Source organism: Populus trichocarpa, chromosome 15, assembly GCF_000002775.5.
Source record: "Populus trichocarpa isolate Nisqually-1 chromosome 15, P.trichocarpa_v4.1, whole genome shotgun sequence".
NCBI lineage: Eukaryota > Viridiplantae > Streptophyta > Magnoliopsida > Malpighiales > Salicaceae > Populus > Populus trichocarpa.
The window spans coordinates 2,229,174-2,247,155 of record NC_037299.2 but is presented as its reverse complement, the minus strand read 5'-3'; the positions used below and the strand labels follow the sequence as shown (position 1 = coordinate 2,247,155).

General features: G+C 35.9%; 2 protein-coding genes across 2 annotated transcripts; both read right to left on the bottom strand.

Moving 5' to 3' along the window:
- Positions 1 to 2,942: 2,942 nt before the first annotated feature.
- On the bottom strand, positions 2,943 to 7,935 carry LOC18105619 (sucrose synthase 7). The gene is made up of 16 exons (XM_052447444.1): positions 7,386 to 7,935; positions 7,114 to 7,246; positions 6,851 to 7,005; positions 6,576 to 6,768; positions 6,352 to 6,470; positions 6,038 to 6,254; positions 5,843 to 5,938; positions 5,559 to 5,732; positions 5,339 to 5,455; positions 5,066 to 5,232; positions 4,750 to 4,974; positions 4,069 to 4,635; positions 3,858 to 3,996; positions 3,588 to 3,776; positions 3,461 to 3,489; positions 2,943 to 3,351 (listed from the first exon to the last, which is right to left on the bottom strand). Exons 1-16 carry the CDS (start codon positions 7,484 to 7,486, stop codon positions 3,204 to 3,206), a joined length of 2,769 nt encoding a protein of 922 aa, XP_052303404.1. The 5' UTR covers positions 7,487 to 7,935; the 3' UTR covers positions 2,943 to 3,203.
- Positions 7,936 to 9,820: 1,885 nt separating this feature from the next.
- Positions 9,821 to 17,618, bottom strand: LOC18105620 (protein argonaute 1-like). Its single transcript, XM_024586635.2, has 22 exons — positions 17,473 to 17,618; positions 15,807 to 16,513; positions 15,508 to 15,716; positions 15,111 to 15,260; positions 14,898 to 15,031; positions 14,666 to 14,775; positions 14,386 to 14,492; positions 14,155 to 14,293; positions 13,958 to 14,074; positions 13,397 to 13,504; positions 13,230 to 13,301; positions 12,573 to 12,695; positions 12,306 to 12,471; positions 11,636 to 11,895; positions 11,381 to 11,523; positions 11,226 to 11,288; positions 11,088 to 11,151; positions 10,843 to 10,978; positions 10,681 to 10,754; positions 10,505 to 10,599; positions 10,345 to 10,376; positions 9,821 to 10,246 (listed from the first exon to the last, which is right to left on the bottom strand). Exons 2-22 carry the CDS (start codon positions 16,503 to 16,505, stop codon positions 10,029 to 10,031), a joined length of 3,219 nt encoding a protein of 1,072 aa, XP_024442403.1. The 5' UTR covers positions 16,506 to 16,513; positions 17,473 to 17,618; the 3' UTR covers positions 9,821 to 10,028.
- Between the last annotated feature and the right edge of the window lie 364 nt (positions 17,619 to 17,982).

Genomic DNA, 17,982 nt, shown 5'->3' with positions numbered 1-17,982 from the left:
ATTTGTATATTATTTATTTATATATTTGGTTTACTTTTTTATTCTCTTTTTTATCCAGTGTATATGTTGAAAATGTTGAGGCTGAGGGGATGAAACTACTGAGTTTAGTCTCGTTCAATATTAGACGTGACCACTGATATAATTATGGCTGCTGCTAATAAAGAAAGACAAATAAACCGAAAGCAACTTGCCAAATAATTAATAGGAAGTTTTTTATTTTTCTGTGTTTTTTTAATTATAATAATGTTAATAAAAAAATATATTTTTAATAAAAAATATTTTAAAAAATAATTATTACTACATTATTAAATAAAAATAATTGCTTTCTTGATATCATCGAGGGTTCAACTTATGTAGGAGGCTATTTAATAAAGAAATTATTTGTAAATCCATTGATTCGGCTGGACGCCATTGACTTATTCAAGGCCTGAAACGAAAGAAATTTAATTTAATATATGAAAGTTAGTTTAATTAAGAATACTCGTAAGAAAAATTAACAGTTGAACATACATTGTTGTAACAGTGTTGTTATTGTTGTTGTTGATGTTTAGGTTATTGCAAGATAGATTTCAAAATTAATTTTTATTTATTTTTATTATAATTAAGATAGATATTTATAGAAAAAATCATGACTTAATAATATATATATATATATATATATATATATATATATTATAGAAGAAAAAATAAAAGAAAAATTAATTATGCAAAAAGAACTACAATAAAAAATAAGAAATTAGATATTTTATTCTCATTTAATTTAATATTAAGGAGAATATTTTTTATATATAAACTTTGTCTATCTTGTTCATGTATAATAATACAAAGCAATTGTCATAATGTTTATGAAAATATTTTATTTATAGTGAATTTTATTCAAAATTATATGTATATACTAAAATGAAGGGAATAGAAAAGAGTGGCTAGGATTAGGCAATGGGTATAGAAATGACAATTGATATTTATATTTTACTTATTATTTACTGGGAGTAAAACTTTAGATATTTATAAATTATTTATCAGATTTTGAATATCTAATGAATACTTATTAATCAACAAAAAAATAAAATAGTTAATATATGTACAATAGATATGTGAGTATTAAATGATAAAATGATAAATATTATCCATATATAAGTGTTTTATATTAATATTAAAGTGTATGTGTGTGTGTAATATTATATTAAAAATTTAAATATTTTAAAAATACATTTATATAATATAAATATATATTTTAGGTTAGGTTCAAGCGATTTAATATCAGGCTTGATAATATTCATACCCTACTTATTATTTATTAAATCTAAAAAATACTCATATATTCAAGTCAGATTAATATTTATTAAATTCAGTCCCTATGAGCCTGTGCTTCTTTCCTAAAATATAAAGCCTAGACTCGCATTGTTTTTTTTTTTTTTAAAATAGGCAGGCAATACATTTAATTTTATTTTTTATAAAACGGATGATGCGTTGTTGCCGTCGTCAAGGTCAGATTTTTTCACCACCTGTTTATTTCAATTTAATATTGTTTTTCGTTTAGTATGATGAGTATGTATTTGAGTTTAATGGGTGAAGCTCATGTGTAAACCTATTTGTTTTTTTTTTTAAAGCTTTTTTAAGATAATTTGAATTTTTTAATTTTTTTTACTTTAAATTATTTTTTATGATTTTAGATTATTTTTATACATTGATATTAAAAAAATTTAAAATTAAAAAATATTTCAATATATTTTTAAATAAAAAATAATTTTAAAAAAAATTATACACCCTACCGTAGTAACAAACGTGCCCGCAGGGGACGATATGGACTGACTCTTGACGAATTCATTACAAGCAAAGGAGTCACAGCTTGCCAGCTACTTTTGACACTTCTATTTTGGAAATTAATTAAAAGATAAGATTTCGTGCATCCCATGAATAGGATGGGATGAATCTGGCTTCAACAGGGGCGGCAGAGGAATTAATTGCCCCATTAATATTATTGTTAATCAAAACAATTTAGTATTCTTCCGATTTCCATTAGCAACTTAAATATTCGCATCACCTTGATTCAACAAAAAAATAATAATTTAATTTGAAAATAATAGGTCCTTTTGTTCATGAGATTGGAGAAGAATTTAATTGCGAATAATTTAATTTAATTTAATTTAATTTAATCATGATCTTGATGCAGAAAAACTAGATTGAATGCGACGGCATGAGGAATTGAATTCATTGTTGAAATAAAATAAAGTTGTTTGTACATATTTGGACTGAGTGTGTAAACTCCGCCAGCAGGTTTGATGGCGTGAGGGGTGACTTTTCTCCTCGGTTTCTCAATTTGCAACGGAAACCATAGACCATATGACACGTGAATGGACTAGAATTTTTGCTAAACGGTGTCGTTTTCCTTAAAACAAAAAATAAGTGATTTAAAGCAAATATTAATTCATTTTGATCCTTGGTGTTAGAGGTTTGCATGAAATGGTCCTAAACTTCATTAGTGTTGAAATAAAGTCCCTTAAGTTGAGAAAATGCTGAGAAAGAGGAGAGAATCAGTAGAGAGAAGGGAGGAGAGAATCGGTGTTTTGATATTCAAAATAGTTTTTAAATGTTTTTTTAGATTATTCTAGGATGTTCCTAGAATAATGCATCGTTCGACTCTAATTTTTTTAGGAAGTGTTTGTGAGGTTATATTTTAAGATATTTTTTTATCTTTTAAAAAATTATTTTTGATATTAGCACATCAAAACGATAGAAAAATATAAATAAAATAATTTAATAAAATTAATTCAAAAAAATTAATCACCCTAGCTAGTTTCCTTTCTTTTATTTTCTAATTTTTATTATGGTTTTATTTTCTCAAAATTAAATCCTCCTCAATATTAATGGTTATTTGTGATTTTTCTATATATGCACATTGTGAATTGTGAAATATATTAATTCATAGAATATATTTAAACTCAAACATAAAATGCACACGTGGTGTTAAATTAATACTACAGAATACATATTACATTAAATATTTCCAAAATCAATACTGACTCGTTTTAATTCTGTTCACTTGGATTTTTTTAAAATTAATTAATATAGAAAGACTTCTAATAAAAGAAACAACATGGTTTTTATTTTTATTATTAATCATGCATGGCAAGCATTTTTACGTTCTGAGTTATGGACTCCAGCCTCAGCCTTTATCTCTGCAACTTGCTATGACTTTTTTCTCATGTGAGGTAGCAATACAACTTCCTCAGGATGTAATAAACTATAAGAAGGGAAGCGATCCTGGACAACCACCAACTCCAGCTTCTCTGTGTGCTGCTGCTTTGTCGTCGTGCAATGACCATTTGCCCTAAACTTTCGTTGCCATTCCTGCAAAAAAAAAAGTCTCTCCTTGGTAAGCACGGCCTGGTTTTGGTTCCAAGAAATATACCAAAGGTAAAGTGTATATAGTATGAGAAAGAAAGCTTGTTGTATTCACCTTTGGCTTTGAGGCTGCTGGGGTTGTGCCTTTCTGTCAGCAGTCAAAAAGATCAAGATGAGAATCAGCTTGTGATAAAACAGACAATCAAATTAATTGTGATTTAATTAAGGTGGGGTTAAATGACGTGCCTTTGTGTTAGCTGAGTTTCAGGTGCTGGCACCGGGCCCTCCTGTACTTGCGGTTTGGCTCTCTGGGTTGGAAGAGATTGCTGAGATTCAGCTACAGCAGTTGGTGCTGATTCTTGGGGTTTAGTTTTTGAAGTTGATGGTGTCTGTACGGGTGGTGCAAATCCTGGGATTGGAACGTTCCTTGCCTGTCACGCATAGTAGATAAATTAGAGGTTAGCTTCCTAGGACTTGCGGCTTCATGTTACTAACTGTCTAAAATAACCCACCAAATTCCTGAATTGGAGATTGTAAAAGGCTTCAATATATCTCTGCTTCAGAAGCTTCTGTTCCTTGTTCATCTGCCTCCAAAACCCGTAAACAGATCCCATGTTCAACACTTTGTTTGCATAAATCTTCCATGTATAGCTGCAGGACAAAAAGTATGATTAGTTACCGATGGAAGTTTATGTCTGATATTTGGTAGCGTTGTGAATTCACCATTCGTAGATGCGTTGGAGACCAGTTGCTGACATCTTGTTCCAATATTCCGCATCTGTCTTGCACTTCTCGAAGAAATCTGCTATCTTGTTGCTAGACTCATCTCCATTGTTGGGGTCAATGTGGAATCCTGAGATCCCATCAACAATAATTTCTGCTGGGCCACCTTGATTGGTGGCGAAGGTAGGTAGTCCACAGTTCATTGCCTCAATTACTGTAAGGCCAAAGGCCTCATAGAGTGCAGGCTGAATAAAAGCTCCCTTTGTATCTGCAATGCAGCGGTATAGCTCTCCGTTTCGGTATCTGTCAGATTGAGCTGCTATCCATCTGAACTGGCCCTTGAGTTGGTATTTCTCTATCAAGGAATGCATCTTTTTTATCTCCGCAATTTCCTCTCTATCATTTGATTTAGATGGATCAAAGAATCCTGCTACAACAACGAGATTTACCAAGTTTCTTAGCTTTGCATTTTTTCCATACCACTCTGTCAGCCCTGTAATGTTTTTCACTGTATCCAGTCTTGCCATGGAGAAGATAATTGGTTTCTTCTTGTCTGCCAGATATCCACTGTTCCAGGCATGTTTCTTAATTAGTTTCATCACAGAACAATAACTGTAGGCTTTCTGTGCTAATGATAGCTTCAGAATCTTATCAGGGAAAGGAAACTTTATAAAAACTTACATGTGCTCATTGTTATCTTCATTGTTATAGAGTAGTTCTTCAATGGCAGGATGAAAAGAGGTTAGCCGCTTCTGTTTCTCGGTGTAGGGGAAGTAGACAGTTTGGTCAGCCCCAGGGGAAGCAATATTGAACTTTGGATCAAAGACATTGATCCCTGACACGACACGGCAAAGTCCTGGCATGGTAAACGCCACATGGCTTTCATACTGTCCTGGTCTATTCTTGCTGAAATTGAAGCAATTTTCTTAGTTAGAAATGCAAATTATAATGGTCAATAGGCTTGCTTAGAACTGATGATAGTAGGTAGAAGGCTAACCTTCCTGCAATTTCTTGATATGTACTGGTTATGATAAAATCAGCAGTATTCATCGCAATCATGTCTGCTGTGAATTGACAGGAAAAGTGGTACTTGGGGTCTAATTCCTTCCATTTGGCATCAGAATCTTCGTACTTAGTTTTCTCCAAAGCATGAGCAATAGTTCCCTGGAATTACAGCAGGCCGAATTTCAGAATAAATATAGATGGTGGGTTAGTCTTCGTTCTTTAATTGAAAAATGTGAAAGTTAAATAAAAAGTAATCAGCTTAAACCAGAGTTGTGCCAAGTTTCTGAGCCATTAGGGAAGCCACCAAGTTCCCATCACTATAGTTCCCGATCAAGAGATCAGGTTTACAGTCCATGTGTTCACGGACCTTATCAGCAGCATCCTAGTGATTGGTGATGAGCCAGAGAGAAGTACAAGATTATCACAATCAGTATGTGTTCAAGAAAAACAAACTGAAAATCATAGAAGGAAATGGAGGCACATGCCTGAGCAAATCTCTCGAGGTAAGGGTATACATCGAAACGGGAGACCCATTGAGGGAGAACCCCTTTCTCTGTCTTGAAGGGGACCCTAACAATGTGGGAGTGTTTTGTGCCGAAAATAGGCTCCACCTCCTGGTTGCACTTTGTCCCTCCAGCATGTGGTATCAGTCGTGTTATCTGTATACAATTAAACAATAGAAAGAAATGAGAAAATAATTATCTTGAATCCAACTCTTTAATTGAGTGAATAAAGATAAACTTTGGTGATGTTCATATATCTGCCTCACCACAAGAATTTGAGGCTTCACGCTAAGCCCTTGCTGCCTTATTTTAAGTAGCAGTTCTTCCTCTAATGCTCTTACTTGATCAAGAATGTAAACAATCTGTGTGTCATGTACATGCGGATTAGTTTACTACACTGTAATCATGGATTATTATATAATCAGGCCATAATTAACAGTGTGTAGGATTGTCTTACACACCTGGCCACCGGTATCTGGCAGCCCGAGGACATCTGACTGGCCAAAATAGCCGTGAGGAGAGAAGATCACAATGTTGAACACGTTGGGAATCCTGCTAAAGAGCAACTCCAGTTTCACTGGTTCTGGGGCTTGAAGTGATTCAGAAAGCATCCTCATTGTCTCTTTGACTCTTTCTGCGGTGTCTCCCCATCCCTTCTCAAAGCCCAACCTTTTCAGGCTGCATATTAATTTACAATCAGCAATATAAGACTTGCAAGAGAAAAAATTTCAACCAACATAGATGTTTTATGGAAGTAAGGAACTAGATAAATGACCTCTGCTGGAAATCCTGATATGGGGCGTCTTTAGGAAATGCAGAGACAACTACTTCAGCTACAATCAATGCTGCTTGCAGCTTGGAAACTGAATCTAGAGCTTGATTGATCATAAGATTCTGCATGTTACAACATGAGCGGCATGACCATTAGTTTCAAGCACTTGTTCCAAGACTAAGACTGGCAGATCACACTTATCATCTTGCTAATGTGAGGACAACTACCTCCCCTTGATGGTCGAGCGCTAACAAATAGTCGAGTAGAGGCTTTGCAGCATCGGAATTCCCACGGAGCTTTGAGGACATGAACTTTGACATGTAGTTCAGTCCATTCCCAATAGAAGAAGAAAGAGTAAGGCGAGGGGTGGAGAAATCCATAGCTCCAAAATCTACTTCCAACGCATTTTCATTGCTCGCCCTGCACCTCCATGTAGCAGTTATTAGAAGGAAAAGCTATTTCAAAAATCATTCAAAAGATTTTCACTCGGACTTGTGCATACCATTTTTCATCAAAGATCATTTCCTTAAACTGCAAATATTCTGAAACGGAGATACCATCTACACTCAAATCTTCAGCGTTCACTTTAACGTATTCCCAAAAACCCGGATTCGGTCTTACAGCAAATGCCACAAAAGGTGGAACAACAGCTGCCTCCTGCAAATTGTTTGGATGAAAAAGAAGCGGTTTTAACTTTTAGGTCCATAAAGAAGCAGACAGGTGCAGATGGACAAATAGAGAAAGGAGACAGATCAAGAACATTACCTGAGTGGAACTCAGGATGTAACCAAGTAAGCCTTCCAAGACCTTTTGCCTTTCATTCTTATCTTGTATAGATTTATCAACTTCATCCATTATATGTTGGCGCTTCATCAGCCTTCTCCCAGGAGCAACAAACCTTTTTTTTTTTTTAAGCATCCCAGCGGAGAGAAATAAATAAGAGGATGTATAAATATTTCTAATGGTTCAGAACCAGAAAATAATGAGGAAGAATGTAATTAACTTCACCAGACAAGAACATTGAAGCACTCATGTACCTGGAAAAACATATCCTCATGTGATACCGGCTCTGCCTTAATGCATCAGGCATGCTTTCAGCAATTGTTTCGGATCGCTTGAGGACTGGTGCAGAAGCCATTTGAGCAGGAAAACAAATGATAACAGAAAAGGGTGTTTCAAATGCAGAAAGATTGTGAAGAATGAAGCTTCTGTGTGTTTTAATAGGTGTGATAATGTGCTTATATATTCAAAAAATGAGGTGATGGAGATAGCTAGACTTTGGCTAGGAGAGAAGGAGAAAGACCATTCTTTGTTGGAAAGAAATCTTAAAGAAAAGAAAGGAATGTGTGAATGATAGAAGAAGAATATTTAGATTTCCTTTTTGCTTAATATCTAAAAAGTGTAGGGAAGAGTTATAGCCATGCTAATCTTTCTTGATTTCGAAATGCATGAAGAGGACTCTTATATGGGTTTCTTCTTCTTCCTCCTAGAGGAAGGTTACAAGCTGTCACGTGACTTTGTGTCTCTACAAAGTTTAATAGTTTGCTCTACTGTGATCACCATGTTTCAGCATGGTATCATATCCTTCTACCTTCCATGGCAGCCGCCTGGCTAACCCGGCGTGTCAACCAAGTAGTTTATCTATCTAGAGTTTAGTCTGGCCGAGGCGAGGTTTTTTTTTTTAATCCTAACTTTAATCCACTCGCCGACCCGCGTGTCAACCTATTCAACTCATGATGCAGGCTAGATCGACACCTAGATTGAGTTTTATAACCATGTTTCTTATATTCTTTTTTCTTATATTTTTTAATATTATCTTCAGATCTTTCTCTATCCATACACTATTGGTTAAAATAAATTTATTTTCTGGAGATTGTTCAATATTTTTGGTTGGTTAACAAAATTTTCCACTCGACCTCGACCTCGACCTCGACCTACCTATAATCCCTTGCCGACGCTTCTTAGCGTTCTGAATCTAAACCTGAAGTTACTTTCGAGCAACCAAACTAGATAGCTGAACACCCGACTAACTGAATTCTAAATTACCAATATATATGACAAAAGCTGACGTTCATATCACCGACTAGCAGTGCCATCATTTTTCATCTCACGTTTGTTTGAAGTGACAATCAGAAATCAGAGTTATGATCCCGGGCAATTTATTTGGTTGAAGCAGCCTAACTGAACGAGAGAAAATATTTTTATTTGGTTGAAGCAGCCTAACTGAACGAGAGAAAATATTTTTATTTAAAAATATATTAAAATAATATTTTTTAAAAATTATTTTTAATATTACCGTATTAAAATATCTAAAAACAATAAAAAATATTAATTTAAAATTAATAAATATTTTATTTTTATTTTTCAAAATCAAGAACAAAACAGAACCTTAGGCCCCGTTTGTTTGCTAGAAAATAGTCTCCTTATGGAAAGTGAATTATTTTCTAATGTTTGGTAGTGTAATGAAAAATAAATTGGAAAATACTTTCCAGTGTTTGGTTATGTAATGGAAAATGAGCTGGAAAATAATTTATTAATGTTTTATTTTTTCAAGTTTATTAAAATAATGAGGAACAAATCTTACAAATTAAAAAGTTGAATGAGAATGAAATTGAAAAAAAAAATATAATTTCATAAATTATCTCAAATAAAATAAATAATAATCAAAATAATAGAGATCAAATCTAAAAAATAAAAAAAGATAAAAGATAAAGAAATTAAAATAATAATAATAATAATAATTAACATTTTATAAGTTATTTCAAATAAAATAAGTAACAATCAAAAAAATATGAGGATCAAATTTGATACATAAAAAACTTCAATAAAAAAATAATAAGAAAAAAACAAATAAAAATAAAAAAACAAAGTTAATATAAAAATTAAATTTTAAAAAATAAAATTAAAAAATAAATATTCAAAACAAAATATATATAGCAATCAAAAGTTTGATTATCAAATTTGATATAATTAACAAATAATATAATATTTTTAAATTTGATATAATTAACAAATAATATGATATTTTTAAATTTTTTTCTTTCAGCAAGTATTTTCCGTTTAAATTTTTTAGGTAAGCCGAATTTTTCTTCGATTGAAAAATATTTTTTGTTGATTAACTTTTCTAACAACAAATAAATATAAAAAAAATTTAAAAAATAATTTCTCGAAAAACAACAAACATACCTTTTATATTCCAAAAACAACAGACAAAACTCAAGACTTATCCGAACCATGTCCAAATCTCCCGTGTTCACGACGATAGTGGATTTTTTTGGTTTGATTCAAGGATGTAACGTGATTATTACTGATATAAAGACAGTAAGGGACTCTAGAAGCTTGCATTGAGCTGTCGAACAAATAGTAAAAAGACATCTACCATGACCAAAACGAATGAAGAAACAAAACCAGGGTACAAATGCACCCGACGAGAGGGAAGCCATTGAGTTGCGCTGGTCATAACCATGAAATCTAAAAAAGACAGCAACTTAAAAGTCTTAGAATTCAAGACATTCAAATGTCACACAAAGTTTGAAGAAAGCGAAAAAAGCAGCAGTTTTGAACATGTAAATTAAATATACACCCAACGCTGACACAACCAGCTTGATATTGCATGTAAGGGTAAGCAGGGGCCTCCCAGAGATTTAAACAACAATCCAAAAGCAGGGCTGTCTCGAATCCTAACAGTAGAACATAACCCGCTTGACATTCTCCTTCAAGGCAGGCAGGGGCCTCACAGCAGCATTGGCAGCAGGTCCGCGAGTGGCTCGACCACCTGCTCCTCCACCTCCTCGTCCAGAAGCCATGCCACTTGTAAGCGATCCACTGTCTGATGTCTCCGGTTCCATGTAGAAACGAGCTCGGAATGCAGCAAGATGTGCATAGTATGCAGGTGGCACTACAATATCATAAAAACAATAAAAGAGGTTATTTGTCCGCTACAAGTTGTGCATATGGGTGAGTGTGCGAGAGGGGCAGAGGTAGAGGGAGACTAACCAATGGAAACAGAACGCGTGCATCTTGCATATCTGCAGAAATCAACAAGTAGAGCGCGCACATATTAGTGAGACATAGTTTATCATAGAAAGTGAAGCATTGACCAGGGAAAGTGTTCAAGGACAGGAAACTGTGACATTAAATTAAAACATGTACATACGTGTAGCAAAGATTGTTTGTAAGAGACTGCAACCCATCAGCAGTGAACTTGTTCTCATCCCAAAGTACATGGTAATGAGCTGGACGGCTTGTACCCTGTCGGTGGCCAGTGGTCAGAAACCAAAAGCATCAAAGTGCTCTGAAGGAATCGAATTTACACGGATATGCAAGTCTCACCTGAATCCCAGCATGACTACACAAATAGAAGTCGAACTCTGTTGGGTGACAAATTTTTGAGTCCACAACAGTACCTGCCATATGAGAAGGGTTTAGCGGAACATGTTGTGAATCTAAAACAACTTGAACACATTCATCACATCACCAAGCTAGATAGATTACCAGGCAATATATTCCCGCTCCGGTCAACAGCATTACGGTCACGGTGATCATTTGCAAACAGCCTTGTGTGATGACGCTTCTGAACCACAACAAATGTCACTGGAGGCTGGTAGTTGGGCTCTAAAGAAGCACATGCCTGAGGATGAAAGCAGAAAGATGAGAAAATAGAAGGCTCGCAAAATTCAACAGGACATGGAACAAATAAAATAAACAATAGAGAGAGCTTCGAAGGACAGCAGTTTTACCTTACGAATTGCATCAAGTTCGTGCAACAAAACTTGATAGAACTGCCCTTCACTGACACCATCTCTGGAAAATAAATACATCATTAGACATGGCAACAATAAACAACAAAGCAGAAGGGAGAACAGTATAATTAATACCTGTAGAATATAATTCTCTGAGGCTTCTGCCCTGTGGCTCTCCGGAAAGATATGAGAAGTTCCCTGCAAAATGGAAAGAGACAATCAATCCTAATAACCACAGAAAGCTCCTCTTGGAGCACAGGACCATCATCAGAGTGAGAGCTTGATCATACTTGATCATGCCACCAGACACTGTCCCTCGTACAGGATCCTGCCATGTTTTATATAAATCTTGGATAAGCTCTTGGCGATGGGCTTGAGCACAAACCAGGCCAGCATACTTAGTAACCTCTGGCCAATCTTGAGAAGCCACAACCTGCATTAAAATCTCATTAATATAAAAATAAAAACTGCAAATTGGCACAGCCCAGCCAAGTGAAAATAGATGTAGGCATTCAGAAGCTGAAGAAAAAAGAAAAGCTGCATACAGCTGCAATGGATGGGCTTGAGTCCTCCCCAGGATGAGGATGAGTAACGTCAGCACCAAAAATAATAGTAGGTCGGTCGCTGACTAGAGGAATACGTCTTGATAATGCATCAACAAGAACAGTATTCCTTCCTCCAACCTTCACATTTATCTTCAGAGCCACATTGGCCAGATATTGCTTGCTCATTTTGAATACATGCTTTGTCAAGCAGCACTGAGAAACAAGCCCAAGATCTGTCTCACAAATTCGCTTCAAATCACCTGCACTCCAAACACAATAAATTGTAAAATACAAAAGAGTTATTGAAAGCAATTATGAAAATCAGCTTTAAAATAGATGGAATGACTGCAAACTGAGTATAAATCACAGAGTTATTATTAATATAAAGAACCTTTGACCTTAAAAAAAGACTCACAAAGGTATTCATATGCAAATAATGAGATCAAGGAGGAAATAGCTTGTCAATTTTATTTTTCATGTTCAAAAAATGCCAGTCTTCAACAGAGATTTTGATTCAAAACAGACTGCTAGCATGGAATGAAAAATGAAAAGAAATGTTTTTTAATATAACTCATCAATTCCCCTTGATTTGTCCCGGATAAACAATTCCATTCAAACAAAAACAAGACTAAACAACCACCATCTGCCTGACAGAACTCAAGTCTCGTACCGTAAAGAGAACCATTGTTATCCGGGAGAATCACAATGAGCAAGTCAAGTTCCTTGCTATGTGGCTGGAGTTTTGTCATTGCATCATGGTATCGGGTTTTCAAAACCCTTTCTACTTGCTCAGGACGAGCACCAACAGGAGGAAGCAATGGCTCAAGAGCAAAGTCCTGCATAGAAAACCACAATCCAATGTTTAGAGATGCCTCAAAAACACAGTCCAAAAAGATATTGGAAGCAGATGCCCAAAAGAATTGTGCAATTTCAATACCATGCCAGAAATGTGGCACATTTGTGCAAGCTCATAGCAAAATCCTCGGGCCACACTGTCCTGGACAGTCCTTGAAAAATTGATGCAAATCCAATTATTGACTCTGCCTCCATTAACCATTTTCTGCCACATAATGACAATAGAACAAATTTACAGTCTATTAATTTGCAAGGAACAACTTTAACACAATTAAGGCTAGAGATTAAAACTCACAAGACTACCAATAAGTGGCCTACGCTGATAAATTTTGTAATTAATTTGCAATGATGCTTGTAAATAAAAAATCAAAATGAACCTAACATCCACAACATCCAGACCTCAAAACACTGCATCTAAAATAACTCATTAAACATATATCCACTAAAGCCAATCACCATCCAGGTTCTGGGCCTCCCTTGCTTAATAGGGATAGCCCAGAAGGTATAATCTCCCGCCTACCTCTCAGCTGCCCTCCTTTTCTACCACCAACTAACCACAATATTGCCTCTCAGCTTCCCTTGCTGTCTCATGTCACCGAGTTACAAAGACTTTTCTACTAACCTCCTTATTCCAAACAAACAAATGAAAGAAAATAAAGAAAACACAGACAAGACAAAGGTGATTGTGAAATGCATCTCATACCATTGTTATTGTATAGAGTAGTAACAGTAGAAATACCTTATTCATCATGTTCCACTGCCCAACTTGAGGAAGACAATCTTTCTCCCTGCCTGTATCATGATACTTGAGCTGCAAAGACAAACAGGCATTAGCCAATAGACAATTGCAACCAGAATATGTAAAGTATACTTAGGTGAGAGAGATAGAAAATAAAGACTATTTACCCATGGAGGAGGCAGAATGCGAGCTTCAACTGAAGCAAGCTTCTCGCTAATTCTTATACCAAACTCCTTGGCGTAAGGATCGTTGTGATATGCATTGTGATAAACCGTCTGCAAACAATCAGAATGTTAAGAAGTAAATTATTTCACAATTTGCTCTATATTAATAGGCATAATAACTAAAGGAAGCTGCTAATTATGCCATTATCCAAGGCAATAGGTAGTCCATATCCACTTGTCTTTACATACAGCAAACTGTGTGATTGTCATTTTAAAACAGCAGTGCCCGGTAATTTTACACGACAATGGAACATCGAAACCCCAATTTAGATAAAGAAAAGGCAATACATTGAAGATCAAGAATGCAAAAGTACTTGTTAAACATAAATCAAGAATGTAGAATCACCTGTTCAACAAATATATATATATATATATATATATATATAATGAACTCTTGAATTATCCAGGAGCAATGCATAGTACAGAGCACAACCACAATATTATGCCCAGATAAAAATCATTTCAAGCAATCAAATAGAAGATATCCACCACAACACCCTTTACCTGCATGATATCTCGTTCCCTTTCTTGAGGACGTTGGCAAGTCACCTTCAACAACGCAGTGATCTGTCTTTCATTCAATCTTTTGGAGTACCTCTGACCCTCAACAATCTTACAAACCTGTTTTCAAGTGATGATTCATAAGCAGGCACAGCTATAAACTGCAACAAAAGAACAGAAATGAATATACATGCATTTACCTCCATAGGCAAATAGTTAGGTCTCTGTTGATTTCCCACTTGTAGACAAGGCCATTGAGTATGTTGAATTACAAAGCCATAGGTTTCATAAAAATACTCCACAACAGATTTCAATGTTCCTCTTTCATCAACCGGGAAACTAACACAGAAAAAATTATGTCACCAACATAGACCGGGAACTATATCTAATTTCTAACAGCATGAACAAACTTTTCATGACATGAAACTTACGTCAGCTCCCGTGTTGCCTGTGATGTTAAACCAGATATACGATACTTTCTGCGCATATTTCCACGGTGTGTAACTTCAACTCTGACACCTCTGAGAGCCTTTTTAATCTGTTGATTGAGAAGAAATAGTGCCTCATGTCTCACACATTGATAAATGAATGAGAAAATTAAACTACACAAAAAAAAAAACATGACATATGCTACAGAAATTGTATGAAATAACATTGACCTTGTTTATAGGAAACTAGATAGTTAAGAGCTAAACAATGAATAATTCTAACCTTTATACGATCAGAATCAGACAACGGTCTGGAGGAAACATCTCGATTCAATAATTGAGTCACAAAATCAATAACTGGTAGTGGCTCAATGAATGCAGTTGAGGACATATCTGCAGCACAGACAAGCCATAGAAAGATGTTAAATTGCAAAGAAATTATAATATAAACAATAATCATATTAATGAACTTAAAGAGTCCCTGACAGAAAACACATTTGATCAATAAAACATACCAATATTGAGTGAGAGTCCCATCTGTGTAGGACGAATACTTTGATAGAAACCACGCCAACTCTCCAAGCCCTCACCAAGAGACTGTCTCCTTCCTAGATCAGGGGAATAAAATGATCGACCCACCGGGCAGTACCTTCAGTTGATCAGAACCCATTCTTTAGCATGCAAAACTAATATTGCACAAGTTGCTAAAGTAAGAAACAGACTACTACCTAGCAGTTGGCAATTCACGCAGCACTATATCAAGGACTTGAAGGGCTTCCTGAGGTGCATCAGCTTGCTTTCCCTGCAAAAAGAGTCCTAGATGGTGCAGATCAGCACGAGCAGCAAATTTGATGACAACTTTGAATTCCCTCTCTCTCCTGAAACAAGAAGAAAGAAATTAACAGCTTAGAACAGGATACTAGGTTAGGCCATTACACAGTTATGATCCCACAAAAGCAGAGCATAAGCTGAATAATTTAAAACAGTATTGCAATATGGCATTTCAAAGTGCTGCACCTCTCCACACACCGAACCCAATACATTGAAACAAACAACATCCCATTAGAACAAAAGGCAGGGTACGAAAAGAAGTGAAACAATATAGAAAGGAAAATGAAGAACAACCTTTGTCCGCCTGTTCCATCATCCTCGTCAATGAGGATGATTTTGAATTCCTTTGCTTGAAAAGGAAGAGCCCCAGCAGTATAAAGACTCTTACGTCCATCATATGCAGGAAGACGCTTTCCGAGATGGGATTCCTGGTACAATTTAACCAGTTGTGCCATTACAGCTCGATTGACACCCCTTGATGAAACCTCCGGTGTAATGCTAACCTATTCCCATCAACACCGATTAATCACGTGCAACAATAACTAATAAATACAAATTACCTAGGGAAGAAACATTAAGAATCAGTCACTCACATCATACTGGTGCAAATCCTTGTCTGGTAGCTCAGCAAAAAAGTGATTAGCCTTTACAATACACCTTATGCCAGTGCTTCCCTTCCCAGGCCGAAGAGGGAACCTCATTGATTTACTTGAGGCTGGCGGTGGCTGAGTTGCCTGGCTAGAAGAGCCTTCTTGCTGGATTGATAGTTGTTGCATCTGCTGTGACACAGCCGCTGGTGATGGCTCTAGTGGTTGCATTGAAGAACTTGCCTCAGACAGCATGGGCATTGAAGAACGTGCCTCAGATGGCATGGGCTGAGGGGTCATCCCAGCTGGGTAAGGAGCTGGAGTAGCTTGGTGCAGCTCGGGTGCTGGTGCTCTAAATGGTCCGCCTGAAGGGGGTCCTCCTCGGCCACCTCCACTACGACCACTGCCATAACCTCGTTCTCCATGCTGAGGTTGCCCTCTCCCCCGTCCCTGGTATTCCGGAGCTCCACCATAATGCTGTTGTTGCATTCCTCCCCTTCCTCGGCCGCCACCGTAACCACCTCCACGGCCTACCTGCTGAGACTGGGGACCCCTTCCACCTTGGTATCCTCCTCCACCTCCTCCCTGTTGAGGAGGACCGCTCCTCTCAGCTGGGGGCTGAGCACCCCGACCAGCACCAGTTTCCTGGGACTCAGAACTCTCACCCCCACTTCGTGGAAGTTCCGTTCTCCTCTTCCTCACCATGATGAAAACTGCAAAAGCACAATACTTAAAACCATGAGATAGTGCCACAAAATGATAGCACATCTCAAGCCCAAGAACCAAAAACACACGTTGGACCAAAAACAAATAGCTAGCATGAAAGAGCAAGGTCACTAAAAGTATGGCTGCATAATCAAAAATAGAAAAAAAAAATTATCAGTTAAAATTAATTGTGCTTCATAATAAACAATTCCCCAAAACAAAAAATTTGAACAGTGTTTAAGATTATAACAGCGGATGTTCTTTCAAAATGTTTTTTAGTTGAAAATGTATCAAAATAATTTTTTTTTATTTTCTAAAAAAAATTATATTTGACATGAACAAATCAAAACAATCCAAAATAATTAAAAAAATTGACGCGAAAAAATTCAAAAATTTTCAAAAAGCATTTTTTGAACACAGCAAAAAGCAAACACTCATGTTCGCAGCAAAACTCATTTCATTTACGACATGAAAATTGATAAACATACCCTAAAATTTCCAAAAAAAATGAAAAACAACAGATGATCAATATAGACATGTTCAGTTCATGAACACACATTAAATATAAAAAACGTGCCAAATACAGGAAAGTTTCAGAATTGGCTTTAATTAACAGCGAAAATAAGCTAATAATCTCTAAGTAATAAAAACACTACACTTATCATACCACGAACAAAAATTCAAAAAACAGCAAAAACATAAACCCCCTCACTCAAACACATCCACTCCAGTCACTTCATACAGCACAAAACCACTCAAAACCCCAAAAGAGAACCAGTAAAAAGTCATTGGGAAAGGATCTCGCGATCTAGAACGACACACAACATTTTACAACTCAGAAAAGCAAGCAGTGACTGAAACCAAACAGATCTGTGCAGAAAGTGGCACAAAACTACAAAACGCGGTCAAACACGGCAGATCTAGAGTCAACAAGTAGTGAAAGGAAGAGAAAAACTAGTGCTGTTACCTGAAAAAAATTACCGGAAAACAACTATTTGGTCACCGGAGAGTAAAATAGCCACGAAAAGAAGGTTAGAGTACAACACTACGAGCACACCTTGCGTTGAGACTAGAGAGAGAAAAAAAGAGAAGATAGTGTCTTAGAAAATCCACTATAATGGTGGTTATAAAGGACAGGGTAGGTGTTCGAAAATGACAACTCCGTCCCTACTCTACTTTTCAGGGAAGTAGTACACGGGTACTTTTTTCCCTCGTTGCTGTGGAAGTTGACACGTGGAGTCTGAGCTGGATGGTTTGAGAGTTTTTAGTTGTTCGGATTAAATGATGTTTTATTTATTTATTTAGTTAGTTTTGAGACTTTGATCTTGGTATCTTTGATAGCATTTATTTATAGGGTATAAAAAAGGAATATATTCTGATTTATTTGATTTTTTTTCTGTATTGAGTGGTATTTTGTGGGTATAAAATGCTGATTTTGAAAAAAAAAATAAAAAGGAAAATGAAGTAGAAGGAAATT

Excerpts from the sequence above, each read along its gene's own strand:
- LOC18105619 (XM_052447444.1), bottom strand. The coding sequence starts at position 7,486 with ATGGCTTCTGCACCAGTCCTCAAGCGATCCGAAACAATTGCTGAAAGC. Across the intron at positions 5,733-5,842 it reads TGAAGCCTCAAATTCTTGTG|ATAACACGACTGATACCACA; the intron begins GTGAGGCAGATA and ends AATTGTATACAG. Across the intron at positions 4,636-4,749 it reads GAAGATAACAATGAGCACAT|TGGATATCTGGCAGACAAGA; the intron begins GTAAGTTTTTAT and ends TGCCTGGAACAG.
- LOC18105620 (XM_024586635.2), bottom strand. The coding sequence starts at position 16,505 with ATGGTGAGGAAGAGGAGAACGGAACTTCCACGAAGTGGGGGTGAGAGT. Across the intron at positions 15,261-15,507 it reads GATGGAACAGGCGGACAAAG|GAGAGAGAGGGAATTCAAAG; the intron begins GTTGTTCTTCAT and ends TTCTTGTTTCAG. Across the intron at positions 14,776-14,897 it reads GGGACTCTCACTCAATATTG|ATATGTCCTCAACTGCATTC; the intron begins GTATGTTTTATT and ends TCTGTGCTGCAG.